At 42.1% G+C, this 19,760-nt stretch overlaps 1 protein-coding gene across 1 annotated transcript in view; it reads left to right on the plus strand.

Moving 5' to 3' along the window:
- Window positions 1-11,169, plus strand: part of LOC124151278 — a 28,724-nt gene extending 17,555 nt beyond the window's left edge. The window contains exons 11-15 of the mRNA XM_046523663.2: window positions 258-325; window positions 2,021-2,063; window positions 3,888-3,954; window positions 7,954-8,033; window positions 10,861-11,169. Coding sequence (XP_046379619.2) covers window positions 258-325; window positions 2,021-2,063; window positions 3,888-3,954; window positions 7,954-8,033; window positions 10,861-11,109 — 507 coding nt within the window. The 3' untranslated portion in view covers window positions 11,110-11,169. The remainder of the gene's footprint in view (window positions 1-257; window positions 326-2,020; window positions 2,064-3,887; window positions 3,955-7,953; window positions 8,034-10,860) is intronic.
- Window positions 11,170-19,760: the final 8,591 nt, after the last annotated feature.

The raw sequence follows: 19,760 nt of genomic DNA on the forward strand, positions 1-19,760 counted from the left end.
GTGATGAGTTGCGTCCCTTGGGCACGCCAGAAACCTATTATTGTGGGTTCGAATCCCGGTTCGCCCCGATTATGTTTCTAGGTTTGTCAGCAGCATACCCGTGCTCGTGGGTTTCACCGAAGTGGTGAACGTCTGAGACCTGCATCACTTCGGGCTTTCCTCCCACATTAAGCTGACACGCCGCGATATAACTGGAATACTGATAAAAGCGGCGTTAAACCGAACTCACTCACTCCAAACACATTTTACTCTTTCAGGAGCTGGATATGTCAATCAAAGTGGCCTTTAACGACAGACTGTTTTACCTGGGAGTGGCAGATTTCAGGTATGTGTATTTGTTGTTTGAACCTCGCAGACATCGGGGTCCAGCACCATGACGTCAGCCTGCAAAAACAGATTAAAACCCTGAAGATCTGGGGTAGAATAGGTTGGTTGGTTGGTTGTTGTTTAACGCCGCACTCAGCAATACTCCAGCTGTATGACGGCGGTCTGTAAATAATCGAGTCTGGACCAGACAATCCAGTGATTAATATCATTAGCATCGATCCACGCAATTGGGATCGATGACATGCATCAACCAAGTCAGCGAGCCTGACCACCCTATCCCGTTAGTCGCCTTTTACGACAAGCATAGTCGCCTTTTACGGCAAGCATGGGTTGCTGAAGACCTATTCTATAAGTACCAGTACCACTTTTTAACGTCGTTGGTATGACGCTGCCGGCGATCGAACCACCGACCTTCCGCTCTACGGTCAGACGCTCTATTCATTACACACGGAGGCCGTCTAATCCTAAAGGGGATCAATGTGGTAATCTTATATCAACTTTATCCCTGGGCAGGAAGAGTGTCGCCACAGATGAACTGCGCTGTGTCTTTGACAAATTATTGATTTGTTTTTTTTCTAGATTTGAGACGTTAACCAAAGACGAGTAAAAGGGATGTCCTATTTTTGTCATGTAATGGACACTGCAGTAGTGTCATAAATCCGAGAGACTTATCGATCTTTTGGATAATTTACGAAATTGGAAGGTTCAGCAGGCACTGTTGTCCTACAAAATTTCTGAAGTAAATTGGTGAATTTAAACATCGATTATCCTAATAGAGTCATTACAATGTATATGATAAAACATTTACCCTCGTGTTTCCGTGTCGTAAATGTCGTTTAGGAATTGACGTTGGTGCTATGCTCTCCAACGTAGCACTAAATACAACAACTATGGCCTGATAGCCTGTAGATAATCAAAGCTCCCCCCCCCCCCATCGACCTAGCATGGCGTAACAGCGACCCTTTGGAACCCCGCCGGGATACTGGTCGCGATCTGAGAGATGTATCACACTCGTGGCTCACTTTGGTTGAGGAGATCCTTTTAGAGTGAGTGAGTGAGTTGGGTTTAATGCCGCTTTTAACATTATCCAGTTATATCACGGCGTGTCAGCTTAATGTGGGAGGAAAGCCCGAAGTGATGCAGGTCTAAGACGTTTACCACTTCGGTGAAACCCACGAGCACGGGTATGGTGCGGACAAACCTAGAAACATAATCGGGGCGACCCGGGACTCCAACCCACAATAATAGGTTTCTGGCGTGCCCAAGGGACGCAACTCTGCACAGCGAATCGCGGCGCCTCAGACGACTGCCCCCAGAACTTTTTAGAATTCTTAACGATATTTCCCGATATTTGTTATCTTAAATCAATTTGATTAAAATATGGAAGACACAGCAAACAAGAACATTTTCTGTTTCTGAATACTGCTGAGTGCGGCATTAAAGAACAAATCAACCAACCAACCAACTTGTTGTTCCCCTGCCTTGTGTTCGGCATTAAAACAAGGACGTCGGCTTTGAGTCCTTGTTAAAACTTGTATCTCAGAGGCTCTATTCCGGACTAGCACACACACACACACACACACACACACACACACACACACACACACAAACAGAGGGCGCTCCCTAAACCCCAGCGTATCAAAGAGGGGGCAATGGCGGTTGTGTTATGACCAAAATACTGTTATACTTTCAGATCATCGGTAACTGTGACCAACTCGAAGATCGGCAAGCCAAAGGTAACGAATAAAAGAGGAGTTGTGTAGAAAACCATTCACCTTATTCAGTAGATCGTCTCGTTTAGTTGAGAAAGTATTTTGGTGGAGCCATGACGTCGGTTTATCCCGAAAGCAAAGCGTTGATTTGGTGCCAATGTGCCCAAGTGAAGTTGTCGTAAAATATTATGCTCAGCGTGTTACCAGAACATAAGCTTCGTTCAGCGACTGTGTGTCTCAGTTTTCAGATTCAATCAGGTCGAACACTTGATTGGTTGGTTCGTTGTTTCCAACCACCGTCGCCTGGCAGGAACACCGCTGTGCGGCGTCAGGTTCCTAACAAACACAGACTAATGTGTGCAAATTGTGTGGTGGGTGGATGCTACTGGTAGGCCAGGACGTGCTCGCCCGTTTCGCGAAAAACTTGCGTCATCATTGGTTTTCCGTTATCCACAACTATATTTTTTTTACCGTTATTTGCCTTTAAAGCACAATGAATCTGTTTAGATGGTTAATCGAGACTGTTGACGTTTAATACTTAATTTTAAACAATTATCTCAGCCATAAAGCGCCATGACCACTTAGCACTTTCCCGGTGAGACATATTCAATATGTGGGGGCACGGGTGGCCCAGTCGTCTAAGGCGCCGCGATTCGCTGTGCAGAGTTGCGTCCCTTGGGCACGCCAGAAACGTATGATTGTGGGTTCGAATCCCGGTTCGCCCCGATTATGTTTCTAGGTTTGTCAGTACCATACCCGTGCTCGTGGGTTTCACCGAAGTGGTAAACGTCTGAGACCTGCATCACTTCGGGCTTTCCTCCCACATTAAGCTGACACGCCTCGATTTAACTGGAATACTGTTAAAAGCGGCGTTAAACCCAACTCACTCACTCACTATTCAGTATGTGTCAGTGAAGCTAACGTGGCCTGGCAACCACGAAACCACCTGGTATGGCTGGAGTATTGCTGAGTGTGGAGTGAACTCCGGAAGCAGACTTTGCATATACTAAACAGCATTAAAGACTCAAATCAGATAATTACAAAAAAAACATATTAAATAAATCGGACCAGGTTCGTTTTTGTTTGTTTGTTTGTTGTTTAACGCCGCACTCAGCAATATTGCAGCTATATGACGGCGGTCTGTAAATAATCGAGTCTGGACCAGACCATCCAGTGATTGACATCATGAGCATCGATCCACACAATTGGGATCGATGACATGCATCAACCAAGTCAGCGAGCCTGACCACCCGATCCCGTTAGTCGCCTTTTACGACAAGCATAGTCACCTTTTACGGCAAGCATGGGTTGCTGAGGACCTATTCTACCCCGGAATCTTAACGGGTTCCAGGTTCGTGATATTATCGTTATAACACTATTGCGTTTTTAATGCTGTAAGTATATTTCAAGGTTAAAAACTAATTGGTACTGTGATCTTGCTGAAATCAAATTTCTGAGGTGAAACAAAAAACACGCTCATTTCGGCAGTCGCAAACATGACACACATCTGAGGGAGGTGATGTTGATGTGGGATGACATATGACGTGCAGTGTATCGGTCTAAGGGGGACACGGGCTGCCCTGTCATCGAAGGCGTCTATGCACGTCGGAAAAATATCTTCTTGGGTTCGATTCCATGTTAGCCCCGATTGTTTCTAGGTTTGTCCGCACCATACCCGTGATCGTGGGTTTCGCCGAACTGGTAAACGTCCGATACCTGCATCACGTCGGGCCTTCCTCCAAAATTAAGCTGACATGCCATGATATAACTGGAATGCTGTTCAAAGTTCGTTGAACACATCACACTCACTCACTAACAAGCTGAATGCGTTTTTGTTTCTGATTGTAGGATGAGCTGAATGTGGCGGACATCCTTGGCATCGGGAAAAATGGTTACATCGTCCAAGAGCTCGATGGTAGGTAACAGATGGATGTAAAGACATACATCTTAAGACTTCATGTATATAGTGTCCTAAACTCTAATCCTCTAGTACATGCTTACTATTTTCGCGAACACCGGGTGTCATAACTGATTTTCAGCGATCCATTCATATAATTATTACCCCTATTTTGCCATTTACGTCAGGTGGGATCTGTTTCGACGGATGATTGTTCACAGCCTTTGACGTTTTATCTTTGTGAAATCATTGTTTGTTTGTTTGTTTGTTGTTTAACGCCGCACTCAGCAATATTCCAGCTGAAGACCAATTCTTCCCCGGATCTTCACGAGCCTCATGCTCAAAGCATCAGATTAATACATGTTAGGAAGATAAAGCTTTTTGTCATATGTTCACACAAAAATGAATAGTTAAAACATAAACGGAGGGGCAGCAATATATCATACCTCTTAGTTGATTGAATCAGATGTTGATTTTCAATTGAAACATCTTATGTTAGCGATGTAATATAAAAAAAATGAACTGTACTGGCGCTTATCCAGTACTTAAAGGATACTTGTGCGTGGTTTTATTTTAAACAAATATAATTTGAATTAAAATTTGTATCTTTGACATCTGATTTTAGAAAATTCTGTTATCCCAATCTTCTTTGAAAATCTTTGACCCCTCAGTCTATATCGCACACCAAAGCTATTTGCTTAGTTTCGTTGTGAGTCGGTCTTACGGCTGACGGACATGATAAACATAGAATCCATCTGTGTAAAACACAAGCAACTACTCTTGTTAATGTTGCAATGTCGGCTACATCCTGATTGGTAAAAAGTACGTTTCGATTATTCAACACAAAAATACTGTTCAAAGGATGTTAAGTCGTCACTAATAGTAGGATCAAAAGTAAAATGTTTTATTTTACTGATAGTAGTTTCTTCAGATAACAAAAATAGTGAGAAACATTGCAGTTGACATACAGGAGGATTCTGTGTGTCGTCTTTGATATGGCGGATTAAATTTAGATCACAGATATCAACGGTGACAGCAATTATATTTCAGTACTCCATGAATACTTTAGTGAAGGTGTTTTTGTCTGATTTAACAGCAGTGGCTCTATTTCGTGTCAGATAAGGGGAAAGTGTGATTTTTTACTGCTAAAGAAGTGACGAAAATAACGTGCATGTTATGTTGTTAAAATTCCTTTGTTAATTTTAATACTGTTGAATACATTTTGGGAAATAAGATATTTGTAATTTAGAGATATTGGTTGTTGTTTAACGCCGCACTCAGCAATATTCCAGCTATATGACGGCGGTCTGTAAATAATCGAGTCTGGACCAGACAATTCAGTAATTGATATCATGTGCATCGATCCAGGCAATTGGTATGCGATGACATGCATCAACCACTTCAGCGAGCCTGACCTACCGATCCCGTTAGTCGCCTTTTACGGCAAGCATGGGTTGCTGAAGACCTATTGTATCCCGGATCTTCGCGGGTCTTGTAAGACCATTGACTACTTATCTTATATACCACAGAGCACTAGAATCTGGGATATAATTTAATTTGCAGTTCATCTTTCTGTGCTGTCCCTCGATTTCTCGGAGTTGTGAAATAATTAATTCTCTGGGTGTTGGGGGCAGCTCAGATAGATACCAATTTTATAATGTCCCAGACTTGAGTGCTCTGCGGTGCACAAGACTAGTAGTCAACTTGATTGAAGGACAGCTCACGTGACCGGAACCAGTGACATTAACCTTTTGCTGTGGCTGTAAATTATCAGGGAAAACCCATTAGCGGAACTATTATTATAGCCTCCTGTGTATAGGTCATCGATTATTTCAACTTAGAAACTCATTACTTAGGTATTTATGTACATTTTCCTTAAAGTCACATTAAAGGTGGTGTATTTATGGGTATTGTGTCGGTGTAAATTATTTTCACACTATTTTGTCCGGTGGATAATCATGACTGTCTGTTCGTCTGAATACATGACGCTTTTTTATTTCCACCTGATGAAGTAGCACGTTTTGTTTTTCTTTGTTTGTTGCTTAACACCACACTCAGCATTATTCAAGTTATAAGACGGAGGTCTGTAAATAATCGAGTCTGCAAAATGCATTTCTCGAAAATAACTGAGTTCAGGTTTTGACTCGAACTGAGTTCGAAACCATGTAAAACTTAAGTTGGCCTTCTATCGTTGATCGATGCTCATGACGTCAAACACTTTGGACCAGATTATCCAGTGATTGACATAAATTTCATCATCCACGCAACTGGGATACGATGACATGCATCAACCAAGTCAGCGAGCCTGACCACCCTATCCCGTTAGTCGCCTCTTACGACAAGCATTGTCGCCATTTACGACAAACATGGGTTGCTGAAGACCTATTCTAAGGATCTTGGCGCAAGAAGTAACTCTGAAACGTCGTACAAAGAATAAAAAAAGTTGCTATCCATAAAAAAGTGTCATGTATTCATGATATCCCAACTTCTAAATGCCTATCAAAGATATCCGCTTGCTATAAAAGGGTAGGGGAAATGTGGCTTTTAGGTCGCGTCAAGATTATTGCACTCATATGGCAGCGTACCTGCACGTGTGGAATGGCTCGACTTATTTTTCAGAATGAATGTGTATAATTTTGTGTGTCAAATGTTGTGGTGAGACTTTAATAAGATATTTGTCTGTCTGTCTGTACGCGCAAGTCCGGACCAATGCCTCTGAGATACCAGATACGCTTGTAGAAGACCTTACTGTGTCCCCCAGTTTTATAGGCCCAGCTAACTGTGATATCATGCCGCAGTTTAACATGGATCCCCTTCTCAGACACAGTGTACTGACCTCAAGCCGACCAGTCCGTTTTGTCCCATAATGCCGATCGCCAGGCAGGGTAACAACAAGTAAGATCTTTTTACGCCTTTTGGTATGACGCGGCCGTGGATCGAATCACCAATCTTTCGCTCTCCATGCAGACGCTCTGTCCACAAGTCAACCTAATCGTCAACGCATACACTGTTTTTATCCCCGGCCCCGTGCGTCCGTGCGTGTGTGCGTGCGTCCCGAAATCGTTTCCGGAGCATAACTTTACATGCCTACATGCTGAACTGGTGCCTTTTGCTATTTAGGAATTTTTTATTTTATTTATTTTTTATGTTTCCATGGCAACAAGTTGGACTTCTATAGGGTAGAGTTCCTTTCCTGAGCATAACTCAAAACCCATTCCATACTTTCTAACAAAACTTTGCATGTATACCAGACACCTACTGAACTGGTGCCTTTTGCTATTTAGGAATTTTAGAATTTGTTATTGTTTATGTTTCCATGACAACAAGTTGGATTTAGGTTGGGTTCACTTATGGAGTATAAAAACAAACTGTAAAATAATTCCTTGCCAAACATTGCATGTCTATATATATATAAAGCGCATACTGAACTGGTGCCATTTGATATTAAGGAGTTTTAGAAATGTTTATTTTAGAATTTCCATTGCAGCTATTTTGACATGGGCTAAGAGAAATGTTGGGTCAATTACCTGCTTTTGGGACAATAACGTGTTAAAATGGGCGGGGAAAATAGATGCCTTCATGACTATACGCTAATCTGATTTGAGGGAGTATGGTTTAATGCCATCTTTAGCAATATCCTTCGCTGGGAACACCAGAAATAGATTTCACACATTGTAGCCATGTGGGGATACGAACCCGGATCTCTGGCGTGATGAGCAAACTCTTAACCACTAAGCTACCCACTCGCCTGTCTGCTCACGTTGGTTTGATTAGAGTTACTATGAAGTAACCACGACTTCTATAATATCTGACTGTGTGGGAGTGTGTGCAGCGTTGCTTATAAAGTCAACCACTGGTTTGTCTGAACAAGACTCGACTATTTACAAATCGCATTGACATGACTAGGATACAGTTGACTACCAATTAAAAACCTTCAGCAATTAACTGCCGACTAAAAACATTCACCAGTTCACTCTTCGACCAATCAACTCATATTAATTTGCTTGAATATTGCAGGGAAACTGAGATCCATAGACTTGTCCTTCTTCCTGGCAAACACGGGCGTTCTCAGCAATACGGAGTTCAGCGTCGCAGAGGTAAGCGGCATAGTGGTGAGCTGAGGTGTAAAGAGTTTGACGTCGCGTTTAACCTTAGTGCACGTACATAGCAACGTGAGTGAGTGAGTGAGTGAGTGAGTGAGTGCGTGAGTGCGTGCGTGTGCTAGTCCGGACTATCGCCTCCGGGCCGACGTCCTTGTTTTAATGCCGAGCACAAGGGAGGGTAACAACAAGTACCATCATTTAACGTTTTTTGGTATGACGCTATCGGCGATCGAACCACCGACTTTCCGCTCTACGGGCAGACGCTCTATTCATTACACACGGAGGCCGTCTAACCCTAAAGGGGATCAATGTGGTAATCCTATATCAACTTTATCCCTGAGTGTCGCAATAGACGAACCGCACTGTGTCTTTGACAAATTATTGATTTGTTTTTTTTTTATTTAGACGTTAACCAAAGACGACTAAAAGGGGTGTCCTATTTTTGTCATGTAATGGACACTGCAGTAGTGTCATAAATCCGAGAGACTTATCGATCTTTTGGACAACTGACGTAATTGGAAGGTTCAGCAGGCCCTGTTGTCCAACAAAATTTCTTAAGTTACTTGGTGAATGTAAACATGATTTAAACATCGATTACCCTAAAAGGGTCATTACAATGTATATGATAAAACATTTACCCTCGTGTTTCCGTGTCGTAAATGTCGTATAGTAAGAATTTACGTTGATGTTATGCTCTCCAACGTCAAGCATTATAAGATAGCACTCAGCTAATAATCTCTGTTTATCGATAATGTTAATGAACTGTCAAATAATGATACAACAATTATTATTAACAACGGGATCGGGTGGTGAGCCTCGCTATCTTGGTTGATGCATGTCATCGATCCCAATTGCGTGGATCGTTGCTCAAAATATCAATCACTGGATTGTCGACTCGATTATTTACAGACCGCCGGGGGGGGGGGGGGGTAATGAAAGTTTTAACTGCTGCAGGGTATCTCAGTGGGCCAGCACTATACACACGCACGCAAGCACGCATAATCATTAGGATATAATCCAATGCTCAACGCTAAACCCCATTTTACTTAAAAGAACGAAAGGATCAAACAGTTCATCGATTATGACTCCCTCCAGAATTCATTTGAGAAGACGTTTCGAACCTTCTTACTAAAAGCACAGTATGCTTAGTCCTCAGTTTATTGAACCAACCCCTTTCATCTCGCTCCCAACCTTGTGTGTTTTACAAAAATGCATGAACAAGCAAAAACCAAACGGAGCCTCACTTTGTTCTCTGAGTTTTTGTTACGATTCAAATGCATTTTTTTTTTAATGTTTTTGAAAGTGTAGCAGCAGTAAGGTGAGGACAAATAAAAATACTATTTCTTCTGCAACTTTGGGGAAATGTGACATGATTGATAAAAATTATATTGCGTACATATGAGTTACATACAGCAGAAATATACTGTTTATCAAATTCATAATATATGACATATCAATATGTGCGACAAATCCAATTCTATAATCAAGAGAATTTAAATAAATCGCGACTACATCATAAGGATGTGTTAATGAATCACTATCAAATAGAAATGACATCATCGCATCCTGCCCCTCTGTCACAAACGCATGCAAATGCAAATCAAGTTAACCTGAAAAAAGAACATATGGTAAATTCCAAGTAGGGTTGGTTTGGTTGGTTTGTTGTTTAACGCCGCACTCAGCAATATTCCAGCTATATGACGGCGGTCTGTAAATAATCGAGTCTGGACCAGACAATCCAGTGATTAATATCATGAGCATCGATCCACGCAATTGGGATCGATGACATGTATCAACCAAGTCAGCGAGCCTGACAACCCGATCCCGTTAGTCGCCTTTTACGACAAGCATAATCGCCCTTTACGGCAAGTATGGGTTGCTGAAGACCTATTCTACCCGGAATCTTCACGGGTCTCCAAGTAGGGAATTGCATTGGACATTATTTTGAAATGATTTTGTCGCTTTTGAGACCTCCACATGTCTACAATAAAACGTTTTGAAAGCTTTACATAGGCCATTTTGTTGTAACAACTGTGGAGCAAGCGACATATGACGCGGTTGGGTAGCCTAGTGGTTAAAGCGTTGTGTTAGTCACGCCGGGTTCCATTCCACACATGGGTACAATGTGTGAAGCCCATTTTCCGGTCTCCCCCGACGTGATATTGCTTGAATATTGCTTAAAGAGGAGTAAAACCATACTTACTCACTCAGTCTAACCCGGAATCTTTACAGGGAGACAACCATAGGTTGCTGGCGACTATTCTAACCCGGAATATGGGTACAATGTGTAAAGCCCATTTTCCGGTGTCCCCCGACGTGATATTGCTGGAATACTGCTTAGAGCGGCGTTTAAAATCTTCGAAAGTTGTGAAATTAAGCAGCACCAAAGGCTTTAGCTACTGGAATATTGCTCCACATAAAGGGGAAATTAAAGTGATAACTTTTTGTCGCTCTTAATCTACATAAGTCATATATCTACAAGAAAGAGTGAGTGAGTGAGTATGGTCTTACGCCGCTTTTAGCAATATTCCAGCAATATCACGGCGGGGGACACCAGAAATGGGCTTCACACATTGTACCCATGTCGGGAATCGAACCCGGGTCTTCGGCGTGACGAGCGAACGCTTTAACCACTAGGCTTCCCGTCCGCCCCTTCTAGAAGAAAGAAAGCTGATTCACTTGTGAAGAAAAGTTTAAATTTTGAGCTTCCTTTTTGACGAAACAACTTAGATTGACAGACCTCTTTGTCTAAATTTATTCCACCGATGAGCTCCGTGTTTAAGGTCTCTGACCTATCAAATGTTTTATTTGTGTTTTCCAGGACTACCTTCTTTTGCGGAGTAATTTGTCAACACAACAGACGACTTCCGGTTGGAGGCAATTTGGGACTATGTTGAAAGGCGAGGACTTCCGAGCCGAACATGATGAGAGCTTTGTTGAAACGATTGCCATTGAGCCGTGTAAAATCGTGCAATCAGCGGAAAGCGGCTCTGGCGATCTCTATTTGTCTTTAAGAACAATGTTTACTCTAACCATTTCAGCGATCTTCTTCTTTGTAGTTAGTGTGTAAGCAGGTCCGCTGTTATTTTGAGTGAGTGCCCTCTTTGGAAATACATTCTCCTTTTATGTATAAAGGTGTGAGAGTTTTCAATTATTTAAACGTCTAAACATAATTTGTAGTTTGCACAAAGAGACGACCACGCAGTAAGAGTTATTGTTTGTCGGCTATGGTGCAAGAAAAAACCTTTAAAAAAATATTTTGCCTTCAACTCAATGTTTTCACTGGATTGCCTGAATAAAAAAACGTGGGAGAAAAAGCATTGTTTGGTCCCACCTTAATAATAATAATAATAATAATGATGAGGATGATGATAGCATTGTTTGGTCCCACCTTAATAATAATAATAATAATGATGATGATGATGATGATGATGATGATGATGATGATAATACGTCCTTAGGGATGCAGATTAGGGACAAACCCCAGAATGCCCATATCAAGGAAAAACTTCGGGCAGAGTTTAAATGTAGGCTTAAGAAAATCACAGCACAGAGTTCACAGCTGAACGCTCGCAACAAGTTAAAGCCACAAATACTTATGGTGTATCCGTCCTTTCATATTCTTTTGGTGTTGTTGATTGGACGAAACAAGAAATTCAGGGTATTGACATCCTAACACGAAGAATCATGTTAGTCAATAGATCCCACACCGCTCTTCCCTCAATCGCGTATATTTACCAATTATGATGGGAGGGGGTGATGTGATTAACGTGGAGACTCGGCCACCCATGCCTGTTGTAAGAAGCCAATAAGGAAATTGGGTGGTCAGGCTCACTGATTTGGGTGATGCATGTCATCTCGTCACTGGAATCGATTATTTACAGACCGCCGTCATAGAGCTGGGACATTGCTGAGTGCGACGTTAGACAAAAATAAACAGACGCTTTATTTCATTTCCTATGCAGCACAACTGGTCGATTTAAAACAAAAACCTTTTTTATAATAATCGAAATGAGATGGTAATTTGATACCGAGAATTTTTTATGTAAGGTTCACGACTGACTCTACCTTGTCAAGCGACAAAACCCGTTCCGTATTCATAAGAGTGAGTGAGTGAGTGGGTTGGGTTTTACGCCGCTTTTAACATTATTCCAGTCATATCACGGCGTGTCAGCTTAATGTGGGAGGAAAGCCCGAAGTGAAGCAGGTCTCAGACGTTTACCACTTCGGTGAAACCCACGAGCATGGGTATGGTGCTGAAAAACCTAGAAACTTAATCGGGGCGAACCGGGATTCGAACCCACAATCATAGGTTTCTGGCGTGCCCAAGGGACGCAACTCTGCACAGCGAATCGCGGCGCCTTAGACGACATGCATCAACCAAGTCAGCGAGCCTGACCGCACGATCCCGTTAGTCGCCTCGTACAAGCAAAGTCGTCTTTGAAAGGGGCTTTACACAGTGCTACCATGTAAGGAATCGGACCAGGGTCTGAGGCATGACGGGCGAACACTTTAGCCACTAGGCGTCCTGAGTCCACATGACAAGATGGGGTTTAATGTCCTGTTCAAAATCATTGCACTTGTATAACGACGTGCATGCACGTGTGTGTGTGAATGTGTGTGACACATAATGTCGGTTTTATAATTCTAGCACACTGAGATTCTATGCCGCAGTTTAACATTGATACCCCCTCAGACCCTGTATACCGACTCCAAGCCGACCAGTCCTTGTTCTATGCCTTTAATGCCGAGCGCTCGGCGGGACAACAGCATGTACATTCCTTTAACGTTTTTTTCGTATGAGGAGGACGGGGATCGAACCCCCGACCTTCCGCTCTCAAAGTAGACGTTCCCTGGAGGCGGTTCCCTCATCACAAGAGGTTAACCCTGTCAGCAGGCTGACGAGGTAAGAATTTCATCTGTGTGGAATGACTCCACACTTGCGCATACATCCCCGTCAACAGAATGTTAGCGACAGAGGACCATTGTACGATTCTGACGGCATCTTGAGCCGTTTGTTTACGTGTATTTGTTTTTTGTTTAACGCCACGCCCGGCATTATTCCAACTATATGATTGCAATCTGTAAATAATCGAGTCTAGACCAAACAATACGGTGAGTGGCATAATGCGTATCGAACTTGGCCAAAGTACTCCTCTTAAGACAAGCATGGGTTGCTGAAGACCAATTCCGACCCGGATCTTTAAGTGTATGTATTTAAGTTTCACAATGAGCATGCTGTTATTAGGTATTCGCGAACAGGTGAGCTTATCCTGTCCCAATGTTGGCACCCGTTAAAAACACATGCAAAGGCAAGTCAAGTGTTCCTCTGGGTTCAAGTGACCACTGAGTAATGGAATTTAATCAGCTCAAAATTAATATGAACGCTCAACCCTACTTTGAGCGCCAATTTAGTGGCCATAACATGATGTTGGGATTCGACAAAGTAAGGATGTCATCTGGTGCTACACATGGCATTTGGTGCATCGTGGAAGGTACTCCTTTACACAGATTGTTAATCTAACCTGAGGAAAAGGATACATAAAAATACATTCTGTTGATTAGTGTGAAGGGCATGTCAACGCTGCAGTTCTTAAAAGATTGCATTCCACATCAAGTTTTCTCGCTGATCAACAGGAAATCATGTAAAACTAAAAGAACAAAACAAATTAGAAAAATACAACCTGGTTTTTCGACAAGACGTCCGGAAAGATTTAAATGAGAAAATAATTAAATGTACACGTCTTCGTATTCGATTAATTAAAGGTATCCGTGCAAAATCTCCTCACATTATCTCCTTGTATGTACTGCTTGACACTTTACTTTCTTGTCCAGAGCCGGTAATCAATATGGACAAGACGCCTCGCGTGGACGAACCTCGATTAGCGTTAGTGAATGACATGGTCTCCATGAGAAGAGAAGGTGGTAAAACTGATAGGGTAATTTGTTGTCTTGGTGTGACTTGAAAGGAAGGGAGCAATCGGTGTCGAAATAATTCACAACTTTGGTTGGCTGGTTGGTTTGTTGTTCAACGCCACACTCAGCAACATTCCAGCTATATGACGGCGGTCTGTAAATAATCAAGTCTCGACCAGAGAATCCAGTGATTAATATCATGAACATCGATCCACACAATTAGGATCGATGACATGCATCAACCAAGTCAGCGAGCCTGACCACCCGATCCCGTTAGTCGCCTTTTACGGCAAGCATGGTTTGCTGAAGACCCATTCTTTCCCGGATCTTCAATCAGATGATAATCTTTGAATATCTCCCCTCTTATCCCAAATGTAGTAACATTTATTTTTTGTGTATTTTTTTTACTTTTGGAATTGACTTTTGTTTCTCAAGTTGATTGTTTTATTTGATTGGTTCGAGATTTCAGACTGACGGTAAAGCAGTCATTTTCCCCGTACATTCTCAAAAAACTGATTACATGATTAGATTCCCAATATACTGAACCAAATTAAAAACTTAACAATCCTAAAATTTTAACATTTTGACCAGTTGTCATAGTGGGCCTTCATTGTGTATTTAAACAGTAATGGCCACGTATTGTCCTCAGATAACACCCGTTTTTGGTGCAGGTGAATCGATCAAAATCATGTGCACAGCACTATAGTGGCAACACTGTTTTTTCACGTGCAACTGGTCACGTGGCCATAATACCGCACGTGTTTTCAGCCATAGTTGTTAGCAGTCATTAACCAAAAACGAAAAACACAAGAAAACGCCTTTCAAATGTGCAACGTGAACGTGCCATCGGCATGTTGCAGACGGGAACGTCCGTAGCTGAAGTCGCAAGGACGATGGGTTGTAGTCGACGGACTGTTTATGATTTACAGACGCGTCTACAGCAAACGGGTACCACCGCTGATCGCCCTCGGCCAGGTCGATCACGTGTGACGTCACATGCAGAGGATCGTCAGATTGTCTTACGTCACCTCAGTGACCGATTTTTGACGGCTACATCAACCAGAAATGAACTGTTTAGGGGTAGGCTGAGTACGCAAACTGTTCGAAACCGTCTGAGAACTGCTCACCTTCAAGCACGACAGCCATACTGCGGGCCGATTCTGACTCAATTACACAGACGTCAACGTCAATTGTGGGCACAGCGACACTTACGATGGACTCAGAGGAATGGAATCAAGTCGTCTTCAGTGATGAATCCCGATTTAATCTTCGATTTGCTGATGGTAGGGCGAGGGTGTGGAGGCGCCGTCATGAACGTTACGCCCAGTGTTGTGTACAGGAAGTTGACAGATTTCGAGGCGGAAGTGTCATGGTGTGGGGTGCTTTCTGTGGCAATGCACGTTCCAGGCTTCTTGTCATCCGTGGCAACCTCAACGCTGCTGCTTGCCGCGACCAGGGACCGGCACCAGAACTTCTGCCTTTTATGGCAGCACATGTACCCGGTTTGATCTTCCAACACGACAATGCCAGACCCCACACAGCAATTTTGACAAGGAATTTCCTTCAGAATGCGGGAGTCAACGTCATGGACTGGTCGTCAAGGTCTCCCGACCTCAATCCCATCGAACACGTCTGGTGTGCTCTTGGCAGAAGTCTGCGCACTCCTCCAGAACCAACCACAGAATTTGCAAGATCTTGGCACCATTTTGCAGCAACAATGGCGTCGTCTTCCCAATCATGTGTTCACAAGCATCACAAGGTCCATGCTGAGGCGTTGTGTGGCAGTTGTCAACGCACACGGTGGCTATACACGCTACTGAACTTGTGTGCCATCAGATTCTCGTGCTTAGGACATATGACTTAAACTGTTGATGTTATTACCGAATACCGTAGGTGCTTGAACAAATTATGGTTACCACCGTTAATTAAAATCCTTCTTTGGACATTAATGATTAAAAATTACCTTCTCTGATACATTTGTCCGTTGTATATCATAAATGGGATTACTTTTAAAAATGTGAAGTTTTTAATTTGACTCAGTATAGTTAAGCTGGGGGTAGTTTATTCTGCGACACGGTAGTCATTACTTCACGTAGGCAATACTCATGAGAGAGTTGAGAACACCCTGAGGAATCAACTGGACATGACGGCTTCTGGCTCCTGATCAGAAACGCTCCCGGTGCAGCATCTCTTGTGAGATTGGTTGGTTAGTTGGTTTGTTGTTTAACGCCGCACTCAGTAATATTACAGCTATATGACGGCGGTCTGTAAATAATCGAGTCTGGACCCGACAATCCAGTGATTGACATCATGAGCATCAATCCACGCAATTTGGGTCGATGACATTTTTAATTCGTATCTTCCTCACACGAACTTAATGTTGATTGCTACTACGTTTTGATGATTCTCTTTTAACTCTGGCCTTTGGACGAATATCAGTACTGCAACGATGTACCAGTGTATAAAATGATTCCCAGCAAAACCTTTAGATTTCCATCTGGTTTTAGGTCCTAAGCTCGCGTTTTTGGAGATGAATATTAGACACGAATTCTGCAATTGCAATATATGTTTACCCCAGTAATGGTATCAAAGTTTCGATTATGTTTAAAAGGCTGAGTAGCGAAGACTTGATCAATTTAATGATGGTTTTGAAGTTATGCTTTCAAGAAAATTCATTTTTCATTCTACTTGGTTCTCCAATGTTAACTCTCTTATCGAACACACATCCATGCAAGCCATTAGTGTCTGAGAAAAAGAAGAAAGACCTGTAATTACAACTGCTGCATTGTGGGCAGTGTCTGAGAAAAAGAAGAAAGACCTGTAATTACAACTGCTGCATTGTGGGCAGTGTCTGAGAAAAAGAAGAAAGACCTGTAATTACAACTGCTGCATTGTGGGCAGTGTCTGAGAAAAAGAAGAAAGACCTGTAATTACACCTGCTGCATTGTGGGCAGTGTCTGAGAAAAAGGAAAAATACCTATGATTACATCTGCTGCAATATACAACAGGTAAATATGTTTCAAACAAACTGGATCTTTGCGGGTCTTTGGTGTGATAATTGGCAGAAGCATGCATCATGTTCTCCGCGATCTGTGACAGAAACATGTTCAGAATTATAGCCCGTTCTTAACATATCATTGATGTAGGCAAGTTCCCACAATCTTGACAAATATTACCACTGTAAAAATAAACAAGGTATTTAAATAAGAAATGAATCACTGTCATGTGATTTCCAAATTGAAACAGACAGGTTGACCCAGAAATCAATAAGAAAAAAAATGTGAAATCAGTAAATGACCAGACATTGAAAAAAATCAATACACTATAGCCAAACACACAGTTTTAGGTGTACAATAAATTAAGGCAATGCAATGGGTCAAATAAGTGTCAGCATCAATAAGTAACAGCCCGTGCACTCACGAATGTTCAGAATAATGTCACCCTGCATGACCCTTGGCATTAAGGAAATAAAACAAGGACTAGCACGAAACAAACAGATCACTTAAAGATTATTCTCAATATTTAAGATAAATGGTGTATGCTTAAGCACGATATAAGAACACTGTGCGGTATAACACAGTTCTAGTGGATTAACTCTGTTGATAGCCTGGTGCAAATAAATATTCAGATACACTTTTAGAGGGATGCATGATCTCCCGAGTCAGGGCGCTATCGGTATCTGTCGGTGATTAGGGTATTTAAGTCAATACAAACTTACTTAATGCATCAGATGAGTGCATCAGAGTAAGACATCTAAGGACTTGTTGCACTGAAAGAATATGATACAGAGAGATAAGGGCTTATACCAAGGAAATGTTAGCTCTAAAGGAGTCTTATAAACTTATTTTTGCCCCTATGATGTACAGAATCAACATATCCAATGAAGCACGCAAAACGATTCTGTCATCAAGAAGCTTAGTTTAGTCTGTCAAGGTTGAAAACAGGAAAATATCAGTCTTTGTTCTCGGATGAATAAAGGCAAAATGTGAAATATTTTTCACTTTGATTCTTGTCGAAAGCTTCAATGTCTATGAACACCGAGACTCAAAGTGTGGAAAGACATCGGCTGTAATGATATGTCCGGTCTCGATGGGAACAAAGGGTCTGAAGTCCGCCTTAAGGATAATTGTGCTTTTGTTGCCTAAAAGGGAAACTGTAGCCAACCTACACTGTAGTTTTAAATCACACAGAGGATTGCTTCAGACAAAAGGATCCTACAGCTAGAACAAAGAAGGTTAAAACTTCTCAGACATACTCTGTAATGTAACAGTGTTGCATATCAATAAACCATTTTCCTTTGTTTTTGTTAATCACTTTCATGCAAACCTTTCTGCTGTTTTTGTTAATCCTTATTAGAGGTACGTAGGACTGTACTGTGCCGTCTTACTTCACTCTTGCTCTACAACGGTATAAGAATATATACCGAAACATCACATCAAAATAGGATAAAGATGTTGTCATCCATAAATATCTTGCCCTTTACTGCAAGAAACTACTAGATGTAAAATAGAACATAAAAATAATTGTGATCCTACCATAAATCAAGACAATATCAGTTGCACAGTATTTTTTGTGTAAATATTCTAAAACTAATTTTTAAACTACCATACTTCCTAGGATGACAATAGTATAATATTTTACCGTCTTTTGAAATGACGCCACCAGGGTTCGAACCAGTGACCTTCCGCTATCCGGTCACATGCTTCACCCTCTTCACTATGGAGGCAGTTTAATAAAGTAGATGTCAAGATTGATTAATTGGCAATAACGTCAACATCTGTCAACATTTGTCTTCAATGTTTGAAATGAAATATTGAACTGGTAAAACATTTCATATAGCCAGGTAAAACGTAGATAGAAAACGTCAGCGCCAGAGAATAACCAGTTTTCGTTATCCGAAACAGATCCACTGGGTGTAAAAGGTAAAACAACCGTCACAATTTTGTGAACGGATCAATGACAATCAGTGATGACACCAGCTGTTCGTGTAAAGGGTAATCATATGCTGCCCTACCCGTAACACCCACATACTCGGTTGGTGCATCTTTAATATTTATACCAGACAGCCACATTAACAGTTTGGACAATTCCTAGGTTGAGACTAATTAGTGACAGATCCGTACGCGACCAGTTGAGGGAGGACAACATCGCGCCCCGACGTTCAGCGTAACGCTCAATTTTGTTTCCACGTCATCGTCAGGCACACCTAACTTGAGGTAGACAGCATCTTAGATTTAGAACCTGGACAGCATTTTCTTCACAGATGAGTCTAAGTTCCATCTGAAGAGCTCGTGCTTGAGTCTACGGGTGTCCTAAAGATCGTTTTAGCGCAGCTGACGTTACTCAATGTCGTCAGTTTGGAGGTGGAACTGTAATGGTATGCGACAGCATCGAAACTCAATGGAGAACACAACACATCGTTGTTAATGGTAATCTGAATGGCGTTAGCTACCGGTCGATCGAGATTATGTTTTACCCTTTGTGGAAATGCAGGTACGTAACGTCACGTTGCAGCTGGATAATGCCCGCCCACATGTTGGACGTGTTGTAACAGACTTTTTGTGGCAGCATAACATTGCTGTCATGCCATGGCCAGCTGATTCCTCAAACCTCTCCCCCTTAGGACATGTCGTTTGGACCAGAACAAGCCGGTAACGGTAGCTCAGTTGGACCAATCATTGGTAGACTTTTGGAACAACATCGCTAGGCTTCTTCTGGTGTCTTCAAGGCACTGCCGCTGCCTTGCCTGTACATGTACCAACGCAAATGGTGGTCACACCCGAGTTGTTACATGACCCCTCTTTT

The sequence above is a fragment of the Haliotis rufescens genome, unplaced genomic scaffold (genome assembly GCF_023055435.1).
Source record: "Haliotis rufescens isolate VD_foot unplaced genomic scaffold, xgHalRufe1.0.p SCAF_47, whole genome shotgun sequence".
Taxonomy (NCBI): Eukaryota; Metazoa; Mollusca; class Gastropoda; order Lepetellida; family Haliotidae; genus Haliotis; species Haliotis rufescens.